General features: G+C 37.2%; 4 protein-coding genes and 1 pseudogene across 5 annotated transcripts; 2 read left to right on the top strand and 3 right to left on the bottom strand.

Annotated features, from left to right (window-relative positions):
* The first annotated feature begins 1,431 nt into the window (after positions 1-1,431).
* On the top strand, positions 1,432-3,551 carry LOC125212256 (uncharacterized). The gene has a single exon (XM_089067528.1). It carries the CDS (start codon positions 1,459-1,461, stop codon positions 3,442-3,444), a length of 1,986 nt encoding a protein of 661 aa, XP_088923654.1. The 5' UTR covers positions 1,432-1,458; the 3' UTR covers positions 3,445-3,551.
* Positions 3,552-5,478: 1,927 nt separating this feature from the next.
* LOC125209296 (uncharacterized) lies at positions 5,479-6,864 on the top strand (annotated as a pseudogene).
* A 130-nt stretch (positions 6,865-6,994) lies between these two features.
* LOC125212259 (phospholipase A2-alpha-like) lies at positions 6,995-9,228 on the bottom strand. Its single transcript, XM_048112365.2, has 4 exons — positions 8,958-9,228; positions 8,777-8,819; positions 8,556-8,681; positions 6,995-7,298 (listed from the first exon to the last, which is right to left on the bottom strand). Exons 1-4 carry the CDS (start codon positions 9,087-9,089, stop codon positions 7,123-7,125), a joined length of 477 nt encoding a protein of 158 aa, XP_047968322.1. The 5' UTR covers positions 9,090-9,228; the 3' UTR covers positions 6,995-7,122.
* Positions 9,229-11,837: 2,609 nt separating this feature from the next.
* Positions 11,838-14,483, bottom strand: LOC125212257 (cytochrome P450 71A9-like). The gene is made up of 3 exons (XM_048112364.2): positions 13,991-14,483; positions 13,086-13,529; positions 11,838-12,626 (listed from the first exon to the last, which is right to left on the bottom strand). The coding sequence occupies exons 1-3, from the start codon at positions 14,405-14,407 to the stop codon at positions 12,021-12,023; spliced, it is 1,467 nt and encodes a 488-aa protein (XP_047968321.2). The 5' UTR covers positions 14,408-14,483; the 3' UTR covers positions 11,838-12,020.
* Positions 14,484-20,067: 5,584 nt separating this feature from the next.
* On the bottom strand, positions 20,068-24,721 carry LOC125216476 (uncharacterized). 2 transcript variants are annotated; one of them, XM_048118190.2, is made up of 5 exons: positions 24,597-24,721; positions 22,368-23,707; positions 21,679-21,890; positions 20,991-21,214; positions 20,068-20,876 (listed from the first exon to the last, which is right to left on the bottom strand). In XM_048118190.2, exons 2-5 carry the CDS (start codon positions 23,572-23,574, stop codon positions 20,150-20,152), a joined length of 2,370 nt encoding a protein of 789 aa, XP_047974147.1. In that variant the 5' UTR covers positions 23,575-23,707; positions 24,597-24,721; the 3' UTR covers positions 20,068-20,149. The 2 variants fall into 2 exon arrangements, with proteins under 2 accessions (XP_047974147.1, XP_088925498.1); XM_089069372.1 differs by lacking the exon at positions 24,597-24,721 and adding an exon at positions 23,811-24,575.
* Between the last annotated feature and the right edge of the window lie 602 nt (positions 24,722-25,323).

Here is a 25,323-nt window from a genome sequence, read left to right as displayed (position 1 = left end):
CGCCAAAGATATTATGTTTTGATATGAAGAAGGAAGTGTTTAATACAATTAAGTTGGATATTAGTTTTTCTGATAGGCTTTTAACTACATGGGAAAATGTTTCGAGTCCTATTTTTGCAAAAGATGAGCACTCGTTTCGGCTCTTTCGTTTCAGAGATAAATTGGTGTATATTTATGAGACGAGATGTGATGGAAGCAAATTAAGTTGGAATTATGTGATGAACGTGGAAATGCCTAGGATAGATATAATACCTCAATGGAGGACTGGGTTTGTTGTTATCGAGAATTGGAATGGCGCCACATTTGTGTATGATTATCGTGAACGTAAATTCATCTGCAAGCTACCCAAAGGGTTCCGGATTGAGTGCAGAGGTAGCTTTGAATCACTTGAGACAGTGAACTGAGTATAGTCTTCTTATATATTACTCCCTCCGTCCCAACTATGTTGAGTCGTTTTCTTTTTAAAAAAAATATCCGATCATTCTTAAAATATCCAATCATTCTTATACTCTTTCTTTCATCGTTTTTGTATCTATATATGTGTGAACTTTGAGATTTGGTAATGGATTGGAAATTATTCCCTGAAATAAACCATTGTAAATCTTGACTGATTGATAACTAATTATTTGTATTGAAATATATCACTAGTAGTTGCTTTTTTTTTTATTAATCTCTGTAAAAAGAGAATTCGTGCAGGTACAAAGATGAATTAACTTGGTTCTTGTAACTCTGGTATATTTATAATATGCTGAAATATTTTAGCACCAGATGTGCATGTACAAAATCTATATCACATATTCACATGCACATGAAAGTAGTAATTAATTTTAGTTTTTGGCACCAGACTCATATGGATTTTTCCTACCCTTATTTAGTAGTAATTCCCTTTTGATTTGAACCGGAGGACGTGACATGAAGTAAAAATTCGGGGCGACGGGAGGGGACCCCACATAGTGGAGCGAAAATAAATTGAAATTACAACAAAAAAATTTAAGCCCTCATTTCAATTTTGAAACCCTAATTCTTCAATCCGTCTGCAGGCACTTTGGTCATTCACGTTAGCATTTTTTAAATAATTATTTCCTTTAAGAATCTTCCATTCTCTATCAATTGAATTATTTATTTCATAGAATGTTATTGTTTAAATATATTATTACTCGCTCCCGTCCTATGAAAACATGAGCATTTAAAATGACATTATGTCATTATTGGTATAAATTGCAAATAAATTAATGGTAATGAGTTGCAGACAATTTTCCATGCATGGAAGCCCATATTTTTATGGGACGAATAGATATATAAACATATTTTTTAGTGAATAAAAATTTATTTGCTCTTGCTTGGCCTCCAAGCTATATGGCCTCGTCTACTATAAATCCAAACGATCTTAAATCACAATCTAAAAAATATTCTTCTATGGCCACTCTAAAACCCTGCCTACTTCTCCCTCCCACAGTCATGGCCACCGCCACCGTAAAATCCTGCCGACTTCTCAAACCCCCAGTCATTGCCATGGCCGCCGCCACTACCGTCAAATCCTGCCGACTTACTGCAAATTATTCCCAGCTTCTCAAACCCCCAGTCCCTCTCATCGGACCACCGGAAATCTATCAACAACCACCCAAACCCGACACCCGCAGTGGTGGGGGCGCAGGCCCCACCACTACTGGCGACCCATTCATGGACGCTATGGTCGCTAATTTTAACAATACAACGACCCTGATGCCCCCATTGTTAAAAGGCCTGACGGAAAAGAACTCTCCCACGTTTCTGTCGTCGGGAAATCCCTGTTTGGATTTCTTCTTCCACATCGTCCCGGACACGCCGCCGGAGTCCGTCGCCAGCCGCCTGAAGCTCGCGTGGGAACATGACCCGCTCAAGGCTCTGAAACTCGTCTGCCATCTCCGCGGAGTGAAAGGCACCGGCAAATCTGACAGAGAGGGTTTCTACACCTCCGCGCTGTGGCTGCACGAAAACCACCCCAAAACGCTAGCCGGCAACGCCGCGTCCTTCGCGGAGTTCGGCTATTTCAAGGATTTGCTCGAGATCCTCTTCCGTATCCTCGAAGGAGCCGATGCGCGGAAGAAGGTTAGGGAGATTGGAGAGCTCTGGAAAGCTCGGATGCTTGGTCCGGTGAAGGTTAGGAGAGGCGCGGAGTTGTCGAAAGCGATGGCGGCGTTTCACGGCAGGAACAATTCGACGCCGGAGGAGAGGAGGATCGAGAGCGCGAGGAGAGCGGTGGAGAGATTCAATCACGACCAGGATTTCAGGTTCCTGCACGATTGCGTTTCGGATCTCTTCGCGGAGCGGTTGAGATCGGATATGGAGATGTTGAAATTGGGGAAATTGAACAGGATTAGCCTCGCTGCGAAATGGTGCCCCTCTCTGTATTCGTCGTTTGATAGAATCACGCTGCTGTGTGAGACCATAGCTAAGAAGGTGTTTCCGGTGGCGGAGTTTCCGGAGTATGAAGGCGTGGAGGAGGCGCATTACGCGTATCGAGTGAGGGATCGGCTGAGGAAAGAGGTGCTCGTGCCGCTGAGGAAGGCGTTGCAGCTGCCGGAGGTTTACATCGGCGCCAACGATTGGGGATCTCTGCCTTACAACAGAGTCGCTTCCGTGGCGATGAAGAACTACATGGAGCTATTCTTCATTCACGATGAGGAAAGGTTTCGTGAGTATCTCGGGAGAGTGAGATCCGGCAAAGCCACTATTGCTGCCGGAGCATTGCTGCCTCACCGGATAATAGAATCGTTGGATGATGAACACGGCGGCGAAGTGGCGGAGCTGCAGTGGTGGAGAATGGTGGATGACATGGCGAAGATTGGGAAATTGAGCAATTGCCTTGCAATCAGTGATGTTTCAGGGAGTATGTATGGCATTCCGATGCAGGTATCAGTGGCGCTAGGGATTTTAGTATCGGAATTGAGTGAGGAGCCATGGAAGGGGAAGCTCATCACTTTCAGCCAAAATCCAGAGCTTCAAAAAGTGGAAGGGGAGAGCTTGAAATCGAAGACTGAGTTTGTTGAAAGTATGGACTGGGGATGGAACACTGATTTCCAAAAGGTGTTTGATGTGATACTTGAAGTGGCGGTGAAAGGGAATCTGAAGGCAGAGGAGATGATAAAGAGGTTGTTTGTGTTCAGTGATATGGAATTCAACAAGGCGTCGGCGAATCCGTGGGAGACGGATTATGAGGCGATAGTGAGGAAGTTCAAGGAGAAGGGATACGGAGAATGTGTGCCGGAGATTGTGTTTTGGAATCTGAGGGATTCGATGGCGACGCCGGTGCCAGCAAGCCAGAAAGGGGTGGCGCTAGTGAGCGGTTACTCGAAGAATTTGATGAAAGTCTTTCTAGAAGAGGGAAGAATAATAGATCCAGTGGAGGTGATGGATGCTGCAATTGCTGGGAAAAAATATCAGAAACTTGTTGTCGTGGATTGATTTTGTTTAGTTTGGTTATAAGTGCATATTGATTGAATTTAACTAGTAAGTATGTTTTTAAAATTATAACTAAACGTTTTCAAATTATAAAGTATTCTTCTCCATAATTCACGAATATCTTGTGGAAGGTATACATTGACATATGAAACACTTAGAGAAATGCTCGAGAAATCGTATGCAAGGGAGGGCCCAATAATGACTCTGTTTCATTGTCGTAGTATTAGTACTAATGTTTTTTTGACTAAAGAGAATAATGTAACATGATGCATTTATGAAGACCAACAAGCTAACAAAAATATTTCTCTTTTCAGCGCGCCACATAAGTTCGTAATAATTTAATTTTAATATGATTATTAATTATTTTTATTTAAATTATATTATATGTATGTCTGTAGGAAGAATGACCTTAGGGCTTTAAAAAATAATTTAGACTATAATAAAAATATAAAAAATCTCTAAAATATAAGCACCAAAATGCTCTAAAAAATAACTTGATCGTTTCATAATGCAAACATTTCCAAACACAACAATATGCTCGAATTATCAGAATATCTGAGCACATTGTGGTGCTCAGAAACTAAAATACTACAGACCAGTGCTCAGAAATTTGAAGTGTTGTGCTAATAAAGTACTCCCTCCGTCTCACTTTAGGAGTCCTGATTGAGTTCGACACGGTTTTAAGAAATATAAAAGAAAGTTGGTGAAAAAAAGATAGTGGAATATGAGTCTACTTTATATATTAGTTTTTTAATAAAATGTGAGTGGGAAAAAGGTAAGTGGAATGTGGGGCCTATTACCAATTATGGAATATTCCAACCGAAACTCTAAAGTGGGATATCCAAAAATCGTAAACCAAGATTCCTAAAGTGGGAATGATGAATATTTGAAATCTTTCTGACGAGGTGGATATCAAGCACTTCAATGCTTGAAAAGCATTCGAAAACTCCATTTTACTGAGCACTTTCACCTTTACCGAGCACCAAAGTGCTTAAATGAACATACTAATTGATTCTAAAATCAAATCAAAGCAAAGGGAAACGATTGAATGCATCCATCTCTATAGGGCAGGTAATTCGGTCGGTTCGGTTAGAACCGAACCGACAACCCGGTTAACCGAGCACAAAAGTAATCGAGATTGAAGCACCGAAACCGAAACCGAATTGGCCTCGGTTCGGTTCGGTTCCTAACCGAATAGGGTTGGTTCGGTTCCGGTTAACCGAACCGGAACCGAATTATTAAAAAAATATATATATGCAGTTCATAGGTATCAATCTGCATACGAAAAATTCCCATCCTAGCCACCACCATTTGCGCTGCATTAAGTTTTTGGTATTTAAATTTGTAGAAAAAATTATGTAGGTGCTTTGTATTAGAAATTTAAAAAATAAAAACAACCTATTTAGAATATACTTAATAAAAATAAATATTAAATGTGTAATTCGGTTCTAATCGGTTCCAATCGGTTCTAACCGATTGGAATCGAACCGAACCGATAACCGAAAGACACCTTTCTTTTAGAACCGAACCGCCGATGACCGAACTACCTGCCCTACATCTCTAATTCTCTATGTAATTAAGATAAATACTTCTATGAATTAATTATGTAACCCTGTTCCATAGTATCAGAGTCATTTTGCTATTTTGATACGATCCACAGTAGTGAAGCCATTTCTATTTAAAGGAAAAATTAACACATTCTACTTACTTACTTTACACTCTCTTACTTTATTCCCTCTTCATCTCTCTGTCTTTTAAAATGTTTCAACTACTATGGAAAGAAGGTAGTACTAATTATTTCACAATAAAATTTATTTTCCCTTTAGCTTGGCCTCTACGTTAAGTTCGCTACTATATAAACTCCAGCCAAATTTCACCTCAAAATCTTGACAAAAATTCTTCCAGATGGCCGCCGCCACTGTAAAATCCGGCCAACTTCTCAGAACCCCAACCATGGCCGCCGCTCTTCTCGTCGGACCTCCGTAAATCTATCGACAATCACCCAAACTCGCCCCGGCCACCACAGGCAATACATTCATGGACCTTATGGCCGCAGATTTTAACAATACAACAACCCTCGCATCCCCGTTGAGAGGCCTCACGGAAAACAACTCTCCCACGTATCTCTCGTCGGGAAATCCCTGTTTGGATTTCTTCTTCCACATCGTTCCGTACACACCGCCCGAAACCATCAACCACCGCCTGAAGCTCGCGTGGGATCACGATCCGCTCAAGGCTCTGAAACTCGTCTGCAATCTCCGCGGAGTCAAAGGCACCGGCAAATCTGATAGAGAGAGTTTCTACACCTCCGCGCTGTGGCTGCACCAGCACCACCCCAAAACTCTAGCCGGAAACGCGGCGGCCTTCGCTGGCTTCGGCTATTGGTCGATTCGTCGTTCGATAAAATCACGCTGCTGTGTGAAACCATAGCGAAGAAGGTTTTTCCGGTGTCGGAGTTTCCGGAGAATGAAGGAGTGGAGGAGGCGCATTACGCGTATAGAGTGAGGGAGGAGGTTCGCTGTGAAAGGCGTTGCAGCTGCCGGAGGTTTACATCGGCGCCAACGATTGGGGATCTCTGCCTTACAACAGAGTCGCTTCTGTTGCGATGAAAAACTACAAGACTCATTTCTCTAACCACGATGAAGAAAGGTTTAGCGAGTATCTCGAGAAGGTGAAGTCCGGCAAAGCCACGATTGCGGCTGGCGCATTGCTTCCTCACCAGATAATCGAATCGTTGAATGGTGACGACGAAGGCGAAGTGGCGGAGCTGCAGTGGAGGAGAATGGTGGATGACATGGCGAAGATCGGAAAATTGAGCAATTGCCTAGCAATCAGTGATGTTTCAGGGAGTATGGAAGGGATTCCTATGCAGGTATCGGTGGCGCTAGGGATTTTGGTGTCGGAATTGAACGAGGAGCCGTGGAAGGGGAAGCTCATCACTTTCACCGAAAATCCAGAGCTTCAAAAATTGGAGGGGGAGAGCTTGAAATCGAAGTCTGAGTTTGTTAAAAGTATGGAATGGGGGTATAACACTAATTTCCAGAAGGGGTTTGATGTGATAATTGAAGTGGCGGTGAAAGGGAAGCTGAAGTCGGAGGAGATGATAAAGAGGTTGTTTGTGTTCGGTGATATGGAATTCGATCAGGCGTCGGCGAATCCATGGGATACGGAGAATGTGTGCCGGAGATTGTGTTTTGGAATCTGAGGGATTCGAGGGCGACGCCAGTGCCAGCAAACCAGAAAGGGGTGGCGCTAGTGAGCGGATACTCGAAGAATTTGATGAAAATATTTCTAGAAGAGGGAGGAATAGAGGATGCGGTGGCGGTGATTGATGCAGCAATTGCAGGCAAAAAGTATGAGAAACTAGTTGTGTTGGATTGATTGGTTTGGTTTCATGTATACTACATATTGTTTGTTTCTTAAGCTTTCATGTTTTTTTGTTGATTTTGAAATTTAAGAGTGTACACAATAGAGCGTGGCAGGCTGCGGTGTATTGCAAGCCGGAGGGGTGCCGCGGCTAGTTAAATTGGCTAATTAACAAACTCCAACAAACTGATCAAACAAGAAGCCAAATCTTATCCTTGCACAAACAAACATACATAGGAATTATTCATAAACTAAAATTGAGAAATGGGATCGAAATTTGTTACACAAGAATAACGTTGTTATTGTTGTTGTTATTTAAGGTTTACCAAAAACTCTTCCTGCAACGATAGCAGCTTTCATGGCATTGTTAATGGATTTGATAACATCATCAACATCACAAGTGTTGCCTTTGAATGAAGGTGCTCTCGATTTCTTGAATGAATCCACACATTTCAGGAATTCTTTGTTGCATTGTTGGCTCAAGTAATCGTCTGCACCCACCAATCATTATGGAGTATTATCACATACAAATTACAAGGATAATCATTATTTTTCATCCCAAATAAGTAAATAAATAGGTACAGAGAGGTCCGTCACGAATTTTAATCAAAATTAATGATATACTATTATCTTACTATTTTTGGAAAGATTTCAACTGAGACAAAATTTGTGGGACGGAAGAAAATGGTAAAATGAGACAAACTTTGTGGGACGAGAGTAGTATATATGCCACCTATTAGTTATCTGTTACTTTTTTTTTGCCAAGAAACTATTGAGCTTTTTATGATATTACTTTTTTTTTGTAAATTTGTGAAATTTTGCTCTAAAGAGATCATAGTAAACAACTTAATATTCTCTTTGAAAGGGTTGGATCTAGAAATTCAGTTTGCAATTTGCAAGGTGCTAAGTTTGAAATATTTTAGGCTTTTGAAAATCAAATTTTCAAAATCACAATGTTAAAAACACTACTACAATATGACAAAAATTAAAGTGCATGTTTACGTGGCACCGATAGCCTGTTTTTTGTCGTATAACAAATTCAACTTATTCTATTTGTAACCCTTTACGTGTTATCTATACCACGTGTCGAAAATGATTATGGCATTTGTTTGGACTAAAAAAAAATGCCAATTGTCAATTAGGTGTAAGATAATTGACAACAACTATTAGACTATATTATATTAGTAACATCTACTGTTTTTTTGGCATAATTTTCAATTATTAAATAAAATCGAAACTAATAATTTACACATAAGATCCCTTATTTCAGCACTTATCATGTGCCACTACCAACATCACCCAAAAAATACGAAGTATATGTGTATTCCTTCTTCTTCATGTTTGATTAATTAATTACTAGTACATAGTACTACCATTTATATGGCCAAAAATATCTAAATCTTCTTCTTTTCTATTTTGAACGGCAAAATATCGAGATATAAAAGTTGCGTCAGACTCAAATTCGAAACCTTTAACATCGAGCAATAATGACTCTACGACTAGATAGCTAGGCTAATTCACACATATATCTAATTCTTCTTTACAAGTTATATCTTGTACTATTAGCAAGAATAAAACCGTTTGTTGGGGATGAAGTAAACATCACTTAATTAAGGTGAGAGGTCACCATCAACACCACAGTCAATTTTTAGGCATAAAATTAATATTTCTACCTACTATGATTAAATGAAATAACCGATCTTTAATTAATTTATTGAACAAACAATTGACCAAATTGAAGAACTTACTTCCCATCTTTGAAATGCATTGATCATGATTCATACAACAAGTGTCCAATCGATCACATGGCTTCTCCCCTGGACATCCAGTGTATAAAAGCCCACAATATTTCCCATATCGTAAAAATGGAGCAGCTGAAATTAAATAACCAATTTTTTTTTAAAAAAATGTGACTACAAGAATTGAGAGAAAAAGAAATTTAATCATTTATCGAAAAAGAAAAAATTACCGTCACAAAACATTGATTCACATGTTTTGCTGCACTCCTTGAACTGCAATAGGTAAATTAATTTACAAATTAAAAGAAATTGTAGACATATGTAATAAATTGGACCATGGATGTGTACTAATTTCGTCATCGATATATTTCATCGGGTGTAGTATCAAATTAACGAGGGGAAGCGACTTACCAAGCTGAGACCGGGATTTGCTTGAAGGCCGATGTTGAGAGCATGAACTTGGACAGTGTAGAGAGAAGAGATGAGAAGAGAAGCAATCAAGAAAATTAGTGATTGAGTTGATGGATTTGGGGGATGAGCCATTGGAAATGGAGTAGAACAAAGTGGGAAAATGGAAGCCTGATTTTCCTCAAAAAGTTATGATTTTTATTGATATAGAGATGGAGTTGGGAGAGAGAGAGAAAATTGTGTGTATTGTTGTGGTTGCATAACCCGTGACTGGTTTTTTTGTTTTGTAGTTTCACATTTCTCACAAAAGGGAATTGTATTAACTTTTTCTACAACTTGAATAATTTATTAGGCCTTCGATAATTTAAATAATGGAATGGAGGGGCTGCTTTTGGCCAATTCAATGAGTAAGTTGCAATTTCTTAAAGTTTTTAAATTTCATCTCCCCCAAAAATAATCTTATTAGTATAAACATTTAGGATCAATATTATTAAAATTATATTAAAATTAGAGGAGAAATAGTGTTAATAGTTAGTAGTACAAAATTTGTAATTCTATTTCATTTGGGTTTGCACTTGGTTGGGCTCAGCTGGTTGGGTTGATCTGTTTCATTTGGCCCATTTTTTAAAATATACCAATAGCTTACAAACTCTCTAAATTGAATCATAATTTCACTATAACTTATAATTATCTCAAGAGTAATTCCAAATCATCAATCCGACCTCCACGTAGCGGTTAATCACTTAATTGCGAACCTCGGTCATAAATCATAAATTCAGTCATCAATGATGCAAATTAAGAAAAATCAATAAAATTAATTACATTAATGGATACAACGTAATTTGAAGTGTACCTAGATGATATCATTTGAACAACCGGCGTTTTGTCCACGTTGTAAAATTCGGAGTCCATGTCATCTCCAATTTCACTAGAATATTTAGTCTCATGTAACAATTGGCCAAAATTCAACTAAATTTATAATTTAAATGTCAGTTACATGTCATAAATCTTTAAAGAAAATCCATGATTTTAGAAATAGTTAACCCAATTGTAAAAGTCGAACGTGTCTTTTTTTCCAAAATTTAAGAATGCAGTACAAACTTTGTTCCTGCCAATTATCTAAGTTAGTTGCTGAATCACAAAATGTTGTTCAGTCAATAATGGATTCACTATTTTTTTGGAAAATTGAATGAGTATAGGTCTGAATAAATAATAAATTGATATTTAAATAATTAGTTTTAATCACTAATTTTCGCATAAATTAGTTTGTGATTGACTCAATATATCCCGGGAAATTAAATCAGTTACACATCTTTTCACAACTTTCCACAACCCAAAATTTCTCGCAACTGAACTGACCAAAATTTCTTATCTGCAAAAAAAAAAAAATGAAAATCTTAACTAAAAAGCACAACTCACAAACAAAATACACATAAATCAATCATATAACAAAACATCATTCATTCCATCTTCCCAACATTTTAATTCCAAAGAAAACCAGAATAATCTTAAACATACCAATCCCTAAATTATTTATTTAATCATACCAATTTTAGTTGATCGGTTCCAAACCATTTCTATATTTTGATTAAAATGTGGTTAAATTAATCAACCACTCCTTATATATTGATATTCTCATTTTCATTCTTAACCTCACAACACTCTCCTTCTCTCTAATGGCGTCAGTGATGAAGAAATTAAAGAAGAAGGTGATGAAGCCAATCAAACGCCTCAAGAAAATCTACATCCGCTGGAAATCGAAGCGCGTTTACTACTCCTCCGACTCCTCCTCCTCCGGATCCTGGGCCTCCGAGAGTAGCATATCGGCCACTTCCTTGATCGGGATCAGCGTGGGGCCCGAGCGTCGCAACATGAACATCCCGTACGGGTACCTCACCCTCCCGGTGTTCCAGGCGCTCATCGAGCAAGGCAACGGGATGTTCGGCCACTTGAGCCCTCCTGCCTACACACTCCCGTGCGAATCCATACTCGTCTCCAACATCCTCACCCTCCTCGACAGGGACGAGGAGAGGTTTCGCGACTACAGCCTCGATGATTTTATCGAGCACTGTTTCGAGTCGCCAAATTGGCCACACGTTTAGAGAATGATAAAACCTCAGCAAGCCACCCCACCCCATGCATTTTTGTTTTAATTTGATTTTTTTTTTTTTTTTTGCAGTGTTTATGGGTTTTTAGGTTGGCTTGATGAGATTCCTATTTTGTTTTTGAGGATTAATGTTTTGAAATTTGCTTTAATGTTTGATTTTGATTATGAGTAAAATCATGCCATTTATTCGGTTTTTTTTGTTGGAACTCTCTTATGTTTCGGTCGACCATGGAAAGTACTATAATGTTTTATGGTTTCGTGTTTGTCGTGGACTATAGAAAAAGTATTTTACCATCTAATTGGAATTTGAATTGGAATTATAATTTTATGAAACAGAATTTGAAGGAATTAAATTATAATTTAAATTTAAATCCTTCATTCGATAAAAATGAGATATAATTGAAATGATATGAATTTGAAAATTTTGTGTAGTATGTGTGCACAGTGTGTATACGTAGAGTGTGTGTTTGTGAGTGAAGTGTGTGAAGGTGCTCGATTGTATAACTACTCCATCTGTTCCACAAAATTTGTCTCATTTTATCATTTTCGTCTGTCCCATAATGTTTGTTCATTTGGAATCTACCAAAAATAAACATTAAATACACTCCTCAATTTTTCTCAATGTGGGAACTCTTATTCCACTACACACCTTTATTTAACACAAAATTAAGCAATTTCTTAAAATCCGTGCCGGGTCAAACTATGACAAACTTTGTGGGACGGAGAGAGTGTTTAGAAATCCAGTTATCTATTTACATGGAATTCAAATTATTGAATTGGGAAGAGGGATTGTAATTCAATTCTAAAACCAAATATTTTGCGGTATCAAACATTGGATTGAAAACAGGCTCTAATTTCAGTTCCAAATGCTCGATTCTGTGATACCGAACGAGGCCTGATTTTGGCTAGTACTCAATAAGACAAGATACCATTTACATGCCCATATATAAATCAATCATCTAAACTTTCATAGGCACCAAGCAAAGTGGATGTTTCTTGTGCATAGTAATACCAGGCAAAACCTCCGTATCAATATCCTCTCTTGTCATTCCGGCCGGCAATTCCCAGTCGAACGAGTGAACAAGGTTCGCAAGCGCGAGCTCCACCGTTGCAAGCCCCATCGCTATCCCGGGGCACCCTCTCCTGCCCGAGCCGAAGGGGACCGCCTCAAAATCTGCCCCAACGATGTCAATTGAAGAATTCAAGAACCTCTCGGGCACAAAGTCATCGGGATTCTCCCACGTGTCGGGATCTCTTGCGATCGCCCATGCGTTTACGATGACAAGTGTCTTGGCCGGGATGGTGTATCCGTTTATGTTGCAATCAGACATGGATTGTCTAGGGAGTAGGAGTGGCGCCGGTGGGAACAATCTCAATGTCTCTTTTATTACTGCCTTGAGATAAGGTAGTTTTGACAGATCATCCTCGTACACGTGTCTTCTATTGCTGACTAGATCTCTGATTTCTTTTTGTAGCTTGTTCATTGTTGATGTGTTCTTGATCAAGGCTGTCATGGCCCATATTATTGTTGCTGCACTTGTGTCTGTTCCAGCCACAAATATATCCTACAAAGAGAAAGTGAATTGTTTCATTTTCTTGGAAAAATCACTAACAATTATTTGATGACGGATAAACACAGTAACGGAGGCAGGATTTTGACGATAGAGCCTAATAGGATAAAAACCGCATCCACTGTTACAACTATGAAGGACGTCGACAAAGAAATTGTTAGACGGAAATGGTGGTTGGAAGTTAGGATTTGAACCAATTCTAATTCGGAAAGGGGAAAATCACGACGAATAAAAAATATCAATGAAATTACCAAAATACCCTTGTTTTCACAAAAAAATTTAGAGGGCAGGTGGACATTCAATTTTTATTTCTAAATGTTCCCATTTTGTATTTTGTATTTCTTAAATACTTCTTTTTTTATTACTTAAGTCAATTATTAAAGTAAAATATGATATCACCTTTTATACTTAGAAACTACAAGAAACCTTGAAAATAGAAATAAAGTAACTAACCATGAGTATGGCCTTAACATTATCCCATGTAAGAGCCACCGAGTTAGAATTGTCCTCTTTCATCTGAATCAAAATATCAAGAATATTCGAATTCATCGACTTGGACCTGATCTGATTCACGCGCTCCTGAATCAGCTCCTCAAAGAATCCATCCATGTCTTTAAAAATCCGATCAAGTCTCCCGATCAACCCGGAAACTCTATCCACCCAACCAAACCAAGGCAAATAGTCCGAAACAAAAAACTCACCCATCATAGCCTCAGCTTCAACCGAAAGCTCATCAAACCTTGTTCTCCTCAGTTCCTCCTTCCCAAACGCGATCCTACATATCAACGTGTTCGTCAAACCCAGCACCACCGCGCTCAGATCCACAACCTGACCGCAACCAAGGCTTTGAGTCATCCGAAGAACCTCCTCCTCGCGCACCGGCCTAAACGACTGGACCTATGGTACATTTACAAATGCGATTGCTAGAGATTATCATGAGAAATTGAACAACATACTCCATTAGTCTCAAAATATAGTCTACATTTACCATTTTGGTTTGTTCACTCGTGCTTTTGAAAAAAAATCCACCAAACATTAATTATACTATCCACTAACATTTCAATTACAAATATTTTTTTCTATTTCTCTCCTATTTACTAACTTGGATTTTGATCCTTTGCTGTGGAGAGAAGCACACCTATGGTTCCTTATAGTATAATATTTAATTTATAGATTATATTATTAAATATATAACAATAAAAATATTATACTATGAGGCACGTGCTTTTCTCCATTAGGATCCAAATCCTACTAACTTTTAACTTTTTTTATAACCATGGTCAAATATAAACGATTGACTCCCTCTTATATGTCATTTCTACACTTTCGCGTGAAAACGATGTGAGATTCGTATCAACCTGTCTGTTGCTGAGGAGATGGACGACGCAGATCTTCCTCATCTCCCGCCACGACTGGCCGTAGGGGGCGAAGGATATGTCGGATAGGTTGTAGGACAGCTTGTGCTGGCCGAGCAGCTTCGGGCGGCTGCAGAAGACGAGGTCGTGGGTCTTCATGACTTGCTCTGCGGTCCAAGGGGATGAAACGACGACCACGGGCACGCTGCCGAGCTTGAGGGACATGAGGGGGCCGTGGGAGCGGGAGAGGCGCCATAGAGAGATGTGGGGCTTGGAGGTGTCGAGAGAGAGGAGGTTTCCGATGAACAGGAGGCCGAGGGGGCCGGGCGGCGATCGGGAACTTCTTAGTGTTTTTGTTGTGTGGAGGAGGAAGAGGATTGAAAGAGGGAGGAACAGTGACATGATAACAACAGTGATCATTTTTTTGGTGGGTGGTGTGTGCGTTGTTGATGGTAGAAAGATTAAGAAGATTTATATTGGAGGAGTAATTTAGTTTGTGGATTGTGGGGTTTGGCATGAATTGTGGTTGGATTTATTCGGCCCCGTAGACTCTAGAGAAAATTGTAGGCATGCCTCAAATTGTATAAATTGTATAGTACTCCTTTCGTTCCACAATAGATATCACATTTTCTTTTTTAGATTGTCCAATAAAAGATGTCAAATTTTTATTTTTGAAAAAAGTTTTCTCTCACATGAATATTAAAATTATATTTTCTTTCTCTATTTAACGCATAAAACAAAACCTCCTAAAATCTTGTGCCGTCACACAAATGTGACATCTTTTGTGGGACGTAGGGAGTAATTTATTGTATTTAATTAATACTTCACTATTATTTAATTTTATTTTATAAATAATGGAGATTAAAAATATAATATGAAATTAAAGAATAATATAAAAAATGAAATAAAATATAAATTGTGATATGATTTTTGGTTCGTGTGGAATGCTAACATGGAGTAGTTAAAAAAGCGAATTGTGGTATGATTTGGTTTTAAAATTTTTTGTCAGATATGATTTTCGTTTGAATAATATAAATAGTTATGGAGAAAAAAATATAAAATATGTAAGAGATTGTGTAACAATTAATGTAGTTTAACGAATAGAAAATGATGCGCAACTTTTGTAATATTATCTATGTTCCATTAAAAATGAAACGTTTTCCTTTTTTGGTTGTTCCATTAAAAATGAAACATTTCCTAAAATAGATATAACTCTATCTCTACTTTTTCATCTTTCTTATTTTACTCTCTCTTCATTAACTCACAAAATAACACTACATAAAATTTCGTGCCGATTCCTAAATGTTTCATTTTAAGTAGTACGTTTTTCTTTTATTCAACAAGCCTGGAGTCTAAATCGATAGAGGATAAATAGATGGGAACTATCATTGCAGCGACTACTAGAATTTAGTAAAACATTTAAGAGATAAACGAGAAGTTTGGGAGAAGATAATAAATAATTTAAACTTCTTATTTGAATATAATATAAGTACATCCTCCGTCCAAGATAGATATCACAATTTCCTTTTTAATTTTCTTATAAAAGATGTCACATTTTTTCTTTTGAAAAAAATTTGCTCTCACATCAATTATTAAATTACCCCCTCTGTCCCGCTTTAGGAGTCCCGGTTGAGTCGGGTACATGTTTTAAGAAAAAAATATTTGAGTGTGTAATAAATAAATATTGTAGTGGATGTTGGGGCCCACTTTTAATTGAGTGTCCAATAAATAAATGTTATAGTGGATGTTGAGACCCACTTTTAATATTTTTTTATTAGTTTTAATAGATGTTGGAAACCACTTTTAACACTTTGTAGGCATTTTTTTATTAGTTTATCTCAACCGGGACTCCTAAAGCGGGACGTCTAAAATTGATTAATCGGGACTCCAAAACGGGATGGAGGGTATATATTTTTTCCCACCATTTAACACATAAAATAACATCTCCTAAAGTTCCATGTTATCTTTCAAGTGTGACATCTTTTTTGGGACGCAGGGATTATATATTATTCGCATATGTAGTTATCCACATTATTGCGGTTTGACTCCTTACAAGACGCTGAAAAGAACTGTCTAGTAAAAAATATCTTGCAAATAAAGATAAAATATTCAAAAATATGATTTGATCCTCATTTTGGACAATAAGGCTTCGCATCTGGGCCGAGTTGGCGTATTTCTTATTGGGCTAGGCCCATTTGACATAAATTTGCAGTCAACTAGTTTTAGTAGGATGATAATCGTAAATCGTCTATATAAAAGTCAAAACTTGATTTTTGAATCCAAGATAATTAGCCAAGGAGAATATTTATATAGTATATAGGCTTTTCTAAAGAAAATAAATAAACTGCAAAATCGACCACATAAGAAGTTTCCATTAATCGGTCAACCTAATATATAAGAATTGCATTGGGGTGGATCAAATAAAAAAACCGTAATCATGAATAGATGCATTATGCCATTATCAATATAAAGAAACCGTAATCATGAATAGATGCATTATGCCATTATCAAACAACTATAAAATGAACTATCGTCCTACTACAACGGTATATAGTAAATCAGATAACGATTCATAACTATTACAAACATAAACATTAAATAAAATAATCAAACCTTTGAATATCTTGAAATATATAATTTTTAGGCAAATAGCATATCCACATAGTATATGGCTTTCTTAAATTGCAAACTATAATAATCACAAAAGGTCGCATGTGAAACGAGGGCACCTCCATCTTCAAAACTTTGTAACAATTTGTCGAAACCAGACAATTTGCAGATTAATTTGCGATCACGATAATCATACACATATACGCCACTGTAAAACTCGAGAATAACACAACCAGATGGAGGCTTCCATGGATGATTACTTATATTATATGAGGTCCCGACTTCCAAATTCACAACTATCATACGCTTCCAGCTCAGTTCCCTTCCTTCACATCTCGACTCATAAATCGTCAGAAACTTATCTGATAAAAAGGTAGATAATTCAGTAGACGAATCAAAGCGCCAGAACGAGTGCTCGTCTTTTGCAAAAATAGTAGTAGAAACATAATCCGAATTATAATCTGATTGTGTGAAACACTTCATTCTGCATGTCAAAGCTAACTATCCTCGACGTCGCCATATCTCCTCCCAGTGTGAATTGCGCGAATTCACGCGCCAGTGGACATTCTTGCAGAACGACTTTATGGGGATAACTGAGTTGTATGCTACATCATCAACGACATCGTCTCCTCCCTTGCCAGGGCGGGGAAAAAGCCAACTGGGCTATTGAATTATTTAGGATAGCTATTAATATACAGATAATATATACTTCCTCCGTCCCGCTTAAGATGACACGTTTTCCTTTTTAGTCTGTCCCAACTAAGATGACACATTTCCTTTTTTGGTAACTTTCTCTCTCCAATTAATACACTCAACCACTTTTTCCCACTCCTATTAAAATATTCATCTTTCTTTATCTCTCTACTTTAATACTTCCACCCACCTTCTCTCTCTCCAATTAAACACTTTAACTAATAACTCCTAAAATCCCGTGCCGGCTAAGCAATGTGTCATCTTAGCCGGGACGGAGGGAGTAGATTGGTAAAATGGTTGGGGGTTCCATGGGTCCCCCATGACCCTCTTTAGGTCCGCCACTGTCTGCAGCTAGAAGGGCATAGCGCACACCCTTTAACGGTCAGCTCCCGAGCAACCTTAACCTCTCCTAATAGCTCTTCATATATGGCCGATTCAATCCAACCTTAAGATGTTCAGCTTCTAACTATATAGTAAAATTACTGCATCTCATCCATCACCCTCTTAGGATTATTTTAAATACTTATAAGTTTTGGGCAAGATTATAAATATCCATATGTACACACGTTACTATCATATTGATGAGAATTCATTTGGTTTAAGGCACTAATTTGAAGGATTACATAGGGTTTAATGCAAATATTGATGGGAATTTATTTCTCTAAAAATGATGGAAATTTATTTGTTGGAAGAATGCATGAGCCGTTAGACCTGAATTCCCTCATATCGCTTCCAATTGTTTAAAAATGATCAGCAATGTTTATTGAGGAAACCGTCTCAATTATGTGAGCATTTAATTCATAATTATGCATAGATTAATTGATATGCAATTACGAAATAGCATGAAGCAGTCATTTATACATTAATATTTGTATATGAAATACAAGGAGACCTTAATATTGCATAAAAAGTTTATTATATAAATTTAAATTAAATGATGTAATGTAACAATATAGTTAATGCAAAAACGTTCATAATAATTCATTCACAAGACATAAATAGCTTCTTTATATAGCTTCTTTATAATTTATATATTATTGCTCATTTCTTCATTGACTTCTTCCCGTTGCAATATTGTATTTTCTCCAACAAAAAATATTGTTTACAATGTGTTATTGACATTTCTTAATGACATCTGCCTAGAAATATTGCATTGGTCTTCAAATAGATTTACGTACGTGTTTTTGAGATGATCAAGCCCAGCGACAAATCAATTTGTTATCGGCCTGGACTGTGTGTTCCATGCCAAAATAGTATGCTTTTGTTGTTTCTCATATTATATTTTTTTATCTATGAATATGTCTCCTTATTACTCAGTTTTCTATTGTCTTCTCCCGTTATATTATTTGATTCTCCTACAAAAAATATTGTTTACAATATGGAAATGACATTTCTTAATGATTTATGCGATCAATATTGCGTTGGTTATTAAAGTGAGGTACGTACGTGTTTTTGAGATGACCAAGCCTAGAAACAAATCAATTTGTCATCAGCCTGGGTTTTGCGTTCCATAACAAAATACTACTCCGCATTTTGTCGTTTCTTATCTTATAGCGTTCTATGACATAATGATATGTATTTTGTTGGTTCTTATCTTATTAGTTTTTTAGGATAATTAATGAGTAATTATTTTCCATGCAGGGCATATGATTCAAAGAACATTTACTTCGTTATCAAACTAGGGAAGGAACAATTCTTACTATGTCATTTTTCTTATAAATAAAATCCATACTTTTACTACAAATCATGAGGTTAAGAAATTAATATTTATTTTAACTCTTATAGAACAAAGTTGTTTGTGAGGTCAACTTTGTTATAAATTTAGATTTTAATAAATATGTAATATCATAATTTTAATAATTATGGTGATAAGAATATAAAATTATGACGAATTTTTACTAGTTATTGTAATGTCCATGAATTGAAAATGTAGTTCACTAAAAAATAAATAGAAAGGTCGATAGGTGCTTAAGCTCCTTCCCATTCTCAAGTGTATCGAACCTTTATTTATAAATTATTGATATAATTTCATTAAAAGGAAATATATCAGATTGGAAATAATACTATCTTTGTCCAAAAATAATTTGTCGCATTTTGAATGACATGAATTAAAAATGAATGATAATTTATAAGTAGAAGTGTAATTTATTCTTTTCATTGAACTTATTTTATATTGTTTGCAATTGTTATTCTTGATTGAACTAATTTGACTTCATAGAAATGTCACAAACAGATTATGGGTCATTTCATCATTTTTTTCTTAAAATGTATATAAAATATCTAAATTATGTTGAATATTAATACTCCTATATTTGTTTTAAATCAGTCAAACAAAACTACCAGTCAAAGAAATTAGTAGTAGAATTTTATTTTTATTATTAGCGTGTATAATAGGTTTCAAAATAATTATATATGTGATTATAGGGGTGCCTTATAATGATAAGTTATATTTATGTGATAACCTAATAATCCTATCATTTTATGGGTCAAAAGTATCATTTTTACTAAAAATGATATTTATACATGATAAAATGATATTTTTTCAGCATACATAAAATGATACTTTTAATCTATAAAATGATATTCTGTTCTATAAAATGATACTTTTCGTCCATAAAATGAGGATTATTAGGTTGTCACCATAATTATAGATTATCATATAATCACATCCCTGTGATTATATTTATTTATTTTACTGTATAAAAAAGGGTATACATATAATATTCTTACTATTTTCATCTCCAAAGCAAAACTAATTCTTTTTTTGGAAATAAAAGTTAAAAAAAGCAAGCAACTAATCTATTTCCATACAAATAATTAGTTAACAATTAGTTCAAGATTTACATTGATTTTTCCTCTCTACTTTTCTGACCCATGAATTGTTTGTGGCTGCTGCTGCTGTTTGTTATTCTCCCATTGCTTGATCAAATCAGCATATCCTTGCGCTGAGCTGACAGCGAACTCCGTGAGGGCGCTCAGCGCAACGGACATCCCGGCGCACAGCACTCTGATGGCCACCTCAGCCATCTTCTCGGCCGTCACCACCTCCTCTTCAAAGTGCCCTGCCTCCACCACCTCCATTTCCCCTCCAAACCTCTTCGATGAACTACCAGACTGGCGACGTGAGTCCTCCTTCAGCTGCTGTGCGTACAACGAGCCGACACCTGCTGCGAAGAAGTCCATCCCATCGAGCACCGGGGCCCCCTGGACGGCATCCAGGAACCTTGACCATTGGATGCAGATGTTGAACATAGGCGGGGCGTTTAAGGACCTCCGAGGGGAGAATGGGAACTTTGTTGTGTCGGGGTCAGAGCGGACGCAGCGCAGGAGCCACCCCTTAAGCGCGTGCGCATAGGATTGTTGAGAAACAATCCATGTATCGAAGCTGGACCTCCAGTTCCTCAGCTCTGTCTCGAGGTTGGCTGCAGAGCGCGCCATCCTGTGTGGTTCGGAAGGTGACATTATCGTGTATCTCCGTGATCCCGACAGCTTTGAAGGTGTTCCAGCCAACAGAATCTTAGCTTCGTCGAGGGTGCGTTTCTGCAGTTGATGGCACTCTCCCATCACCTTCCACATCCTTGCTAACCTGCCAATTTAGATCAACAGTTTTTAAGTTCTCACTTCATCACTGCCTCATAAATTCTCTTAAATTACACTATCTGATTAAATTTATCTGAGAAGCAATTCTCTTAAAACATACCCTTGCACTAATTCTAAGAGCTGAGGCTCCAGTTCTTCGTCCCGTAAAGTTTCAATCCTCTTTGAGATAGCTTCAACTGAGTGTATTGAAACTTTTATCTGTGTATCAAGGTCTCTTATGGAAGCCCTTGTCTTGTCCACAGAAATAGGGTCATCGCCTTTCACGTCCTGATTCCTAAGTTGATTGCACTTCTTTTCGTAAGCTCTACGAACACGCTCACCAGCCTGTGTGATCAAAAATACAGAATTTACTCATTTGGGACAAGGAAGAATCTAGACTCATTAAAGATATAGTACAGAGCAGCTTCTGTAATTCTGAACCTTCAGAGAAATTGTAATAATAGTGTGATTTAGAATATTGAAAAATTATAATCTGATCATAATGCACATATTCATATTAGTCCATCCTAGCTAAATACAATAAACTTGGACATAGAAAAAGGACTGACAAACGTTTTATACTTTGATTGGAAGTTCGACTGGAAGCAGCATTGCTGATTTCAAATCTGATGATCATCTAGAGACATGTCCTAAATACTTGCTTAATATCTTTATAAACAAAGTTAAGTCTACTTCTAGAAAGATGATCCATTTCAATGTGTTTTCTGGTGGAAACTCATGGAGATATATAGCTACAGTAAATATTGAACCCAGCATAACCAGGTGGTTTTTTGGTTTCAGATGCATACCCTAACTTCATTGTAAAGCTTCTTTTCCCAAGCGTACAATCGATCCAAGGTCGACTGGTGACTCCCAGAAAACATGCAGGAATCGTCAGAGAAGTCACTGCTGCTTTCGTAGCCTTCATCTCTTGAAGTTGAAGCACTGACCAAACATCTTGATGATGATGATCGAGATGATGCTGACCTAAATAATGCTACTGGATTTAAAAGCTTCATAGCTGCAGACAAGAAAAAGTAGTAAATTATACATCAATTTTGTAGGAAGCATGTGAGTTGACGTGCAGGAAAACAGGTAACTCCTATCACCAATTGTATCACATTAAGAAAGGTAAACTCTTAACACAGCCATCAAAACAAACTAACTCAAGTGAGTGCACAATCAGTAAAGCTTCTTATAGCACATGTCTGCCTGTGATAACATTTGATAGTGAAGAATTCATGCATTCAAAAGAAAGGAAAGTATCATCTCATGAACATGCTCACAGTGATGCATTAATCTCACAAAACTAAGACTAATATCTTAGATGCATCACGAATAATGGACTTCAAAGTTTTCACATATAGCAGGATGAATTAAAATATTTGGTGTGCAGAATACATTTAACTATGCTTCCAAGCGTAGGACTAAAGAACAAATGAAAGAAACCATAAATTCCAATGAAAAATTTACAAGATATTCGAATATTGTTCTGAACCTGTCACATCATTGGCTGATGGTGAGTGCTGAGCTCTGCTGGCCTCCAAAATGGAAGACACCTGACTAGCCGCATTGCAAGCGGCTGTGAATTGATCTTCAAGATCCTTTATAACTTCTGCCATACTTGTTGGCCTTCTATTTACATAGACAGTGAAGCCCGGTGTTTCCTCTTTTGATTCACCATCAGCAACAGCTGTTTCCTTTTTACTTAATTGACGCATATTTTGAGCTTTGGCCACTTCTACAGTTTCATGTTCTTTAGATGGTGGTTCTTCCATATGTTCCTCCGATTCCTGCTCTTCCTCAGTCTCAGTTTCAACATCACTGTCACTATCGCTATCGTTAACATCTTCTACAACAACATGCTCTCTATCAAAGTTGCTGCAAGGTTTAACATTCTCTTCTTTACTGCTCATCCTTTCATCAATTTCTTCATATTCTGTTTCCTCTTCTAACTCAGGTATGCCTTCCTCCTCGCGGACTTGTTGCAAACCTGCATTCTCATCGTCCAACATTGCCTGATCAAGAGCACCCCTGGTGGGATACCCATAGTAATCTAATGAAGAAAAGGGATTCCAGAAGAAATCCCACTGAGATGTTTGAGGCGACGGAGGAGGGTAGTTAGGCCTATTGTTGGGAGAATACTGGAAAAATGAAGGGTTCATGGGAGAGGACTGCATTGCAAACATGCTGTCCATTCCAAAATGCTGTACGGGAGGATAAGCATCAACTCTATGAGTGTCTGGCGAATAAGGTGGTCTCTCCTCAACCGAAACAGAAGAATTCCTGCCAGGCCTGTAGTAGTTTATTCTATGAGTTTCTGGCGAATGAGGTGGTCTCTCCTCGACCAAAACAGAAGAATTCCCGCCTGACCTGTAGTAGTTTATTTTATAAGACGATTTTGTTTCAGACTTTATTGGTGCCACTGAGAAGGAATTGGGTGATATGGAGATGAAACCGGGATTTGTTTTCTTTACAGGTGTGAATGTCGGTGTTGCAAATGAATCCAAAGTAAACTCACGAGGCCCATCTACATCAATGTATTCTCGCAGTGCAGCAGAGACTCTTCTCATGGCTTGGACATAAGCAATGTGTCCAGATGCAAATCTCATCCTATGCTCAACGGCTTGTTTAATGAATTTCTTCCGATCTTTACAAAGCTGGACCGCCTCTTCATCATCCAACTTCGATATAGAACATCCCATCTCTTGGCTTTGACTTATCCCTCTCTCAACCACTCTATCCCCTCTAAGAGTTTTTCAGGCTTGAATCGAAATGCAAATCAAAATGAAGCGACTTTCTCGCAATTCCCACCAGATTCATAAGAAATTCCTCTCTCTGAGAAATAAGAAAGCCAATACATGCAACATAATCACTAGTAAGCAATGGGAACCAATAAAAATCTGTCTAAACAACATCAAAGGACTTGAAAATCCTTTACCTCGAACCCAAGAAAAGGTAAAAACTAAAAGGAAATGCAATCCAGACCATCCAAACAGTCAGAAACATAAATTGCAAGATGCAAAGGATGATTTCCAATGTTCTCAAAGCATACTAGCTCCAGAATTTTCAACCAACCAAACACTAAACAAAGCCAGAAAAGACTAAGGTAACAAAAATTGCGGTTTCAATTGAGTTTACCTCGATAGAATGGAAAGCAAAGTTAGAAAATTAGTGTTTCTTCAAAAGCAAGAATACCTATGGGATTAGAAAAAGCATATTTGTGCTAATGTGCAGCAGACAGTCTTTATCAGTAAAGGTGCAATGAGCAAACAGTAAACAAACTAAAGGCCTGAAACAATGCTTCTAAACTCCACAGCACGTTGAATCCTATTCAAACTGACATAAAGTCGAAAATCAGATTTATTGGAGAAGATGATGTCTGATTAAATTTTTAAAAAATTATTTTTTTCAGCTGCCAATGGACATCAATAACACAGAATCGCAGTCTCTTTCAGTAAATTTCACAAACAGGTGGTGAAGAACATGAGAAATCTCACAAGTGTAAATTCACGAAAATGCAAAAATACAAGGCAGCTAGAAATCAACATTATGAGTTTAATCTATGAACAAACCACTCTGTGTGTATATACATAACAAAAAAATTGAATCAATTCAGCAACGGAAATGCGCAGGAATGAATTCATCCAATAAACACTAGATTTTGAAGAACTAGAAGGAGACAAATTGCCTCCGAAATGAGAATTGAATGAGGGAACACACGTACCTCAATGCAAAAGTTGTTTCTAGCTAGATTGATCGAAGCTGAATGAGTGAGAGTGTGTGTGTTGAGAGAGAGAGAGAGAGGGGGAGAGGGGAGAGGAAAAGCAACGGTCAAAAAACTGTTTAAAGGTGTAAGGCCGAAAAACAAAAGCAAAATAAAGGAAAAGCATAATACGACATATACAGGAAATTGCCCCTTTTATTCTACGAAATTTCGGATATGCCACTAATTATATATAGCAGTGAAAAATTGAGACTTTTAAATATATACAAAATGAGTATTTTATTTTGTTTGTTTTTCCATTATTTTAAACGTGAAATATGGCTGTCTACTATACTGAAAATGGCTTGATTAATTAGATTATTTTGAAATCTTGATTTTATGAAAATTTAATGGATCCTATACACATGAAGTTATGTACATACATATACAGCTAGTTTTTGTGGTGTTAAATTATATTTCTTCCATAATAGGAGTCTCCTTTTTTTTGTCATAAGATTTAAAAAATAGAGGGAACATCTTTTTTGGTATACGAACTTTGCCAAAGTATCATTTTAGGTCCGTGAACTTTGAAAATATCATTTGAGGTCCATCAACTATGGGTTAATATCATTTGAAGTACTTTTTTACTATTTCCAAGTTTTTCTAGACGAAAATACACTCAATCTCTTTAAGGGTATATATTTTTAATAAACTTGTCATATAATCATATTTTTTATAAATATCTTTA

The sequence above is a fragment of the Salvia hispanica genome, chromosome 3 (genome assembly GCF_029641045.1).
Source record: "Salvia hispanica isolate PSC_SH4W2 chromosome 3, Shi_PSC_v1, whole genome shotgun sequence".
In the NCBI taxonomy this organism is placed as follows: Eukaryota; Viridiplantae; Streptophyta; class Magnoliopsida; order Lamiales; family Lamiaceae; genus Salvia; species Salvia hispanica.
The sequence above is the reverse complement of the archived record's forward strand: the minus strand, read 5'-3'. Positions and strand labels throughout refer to the sequence as shown.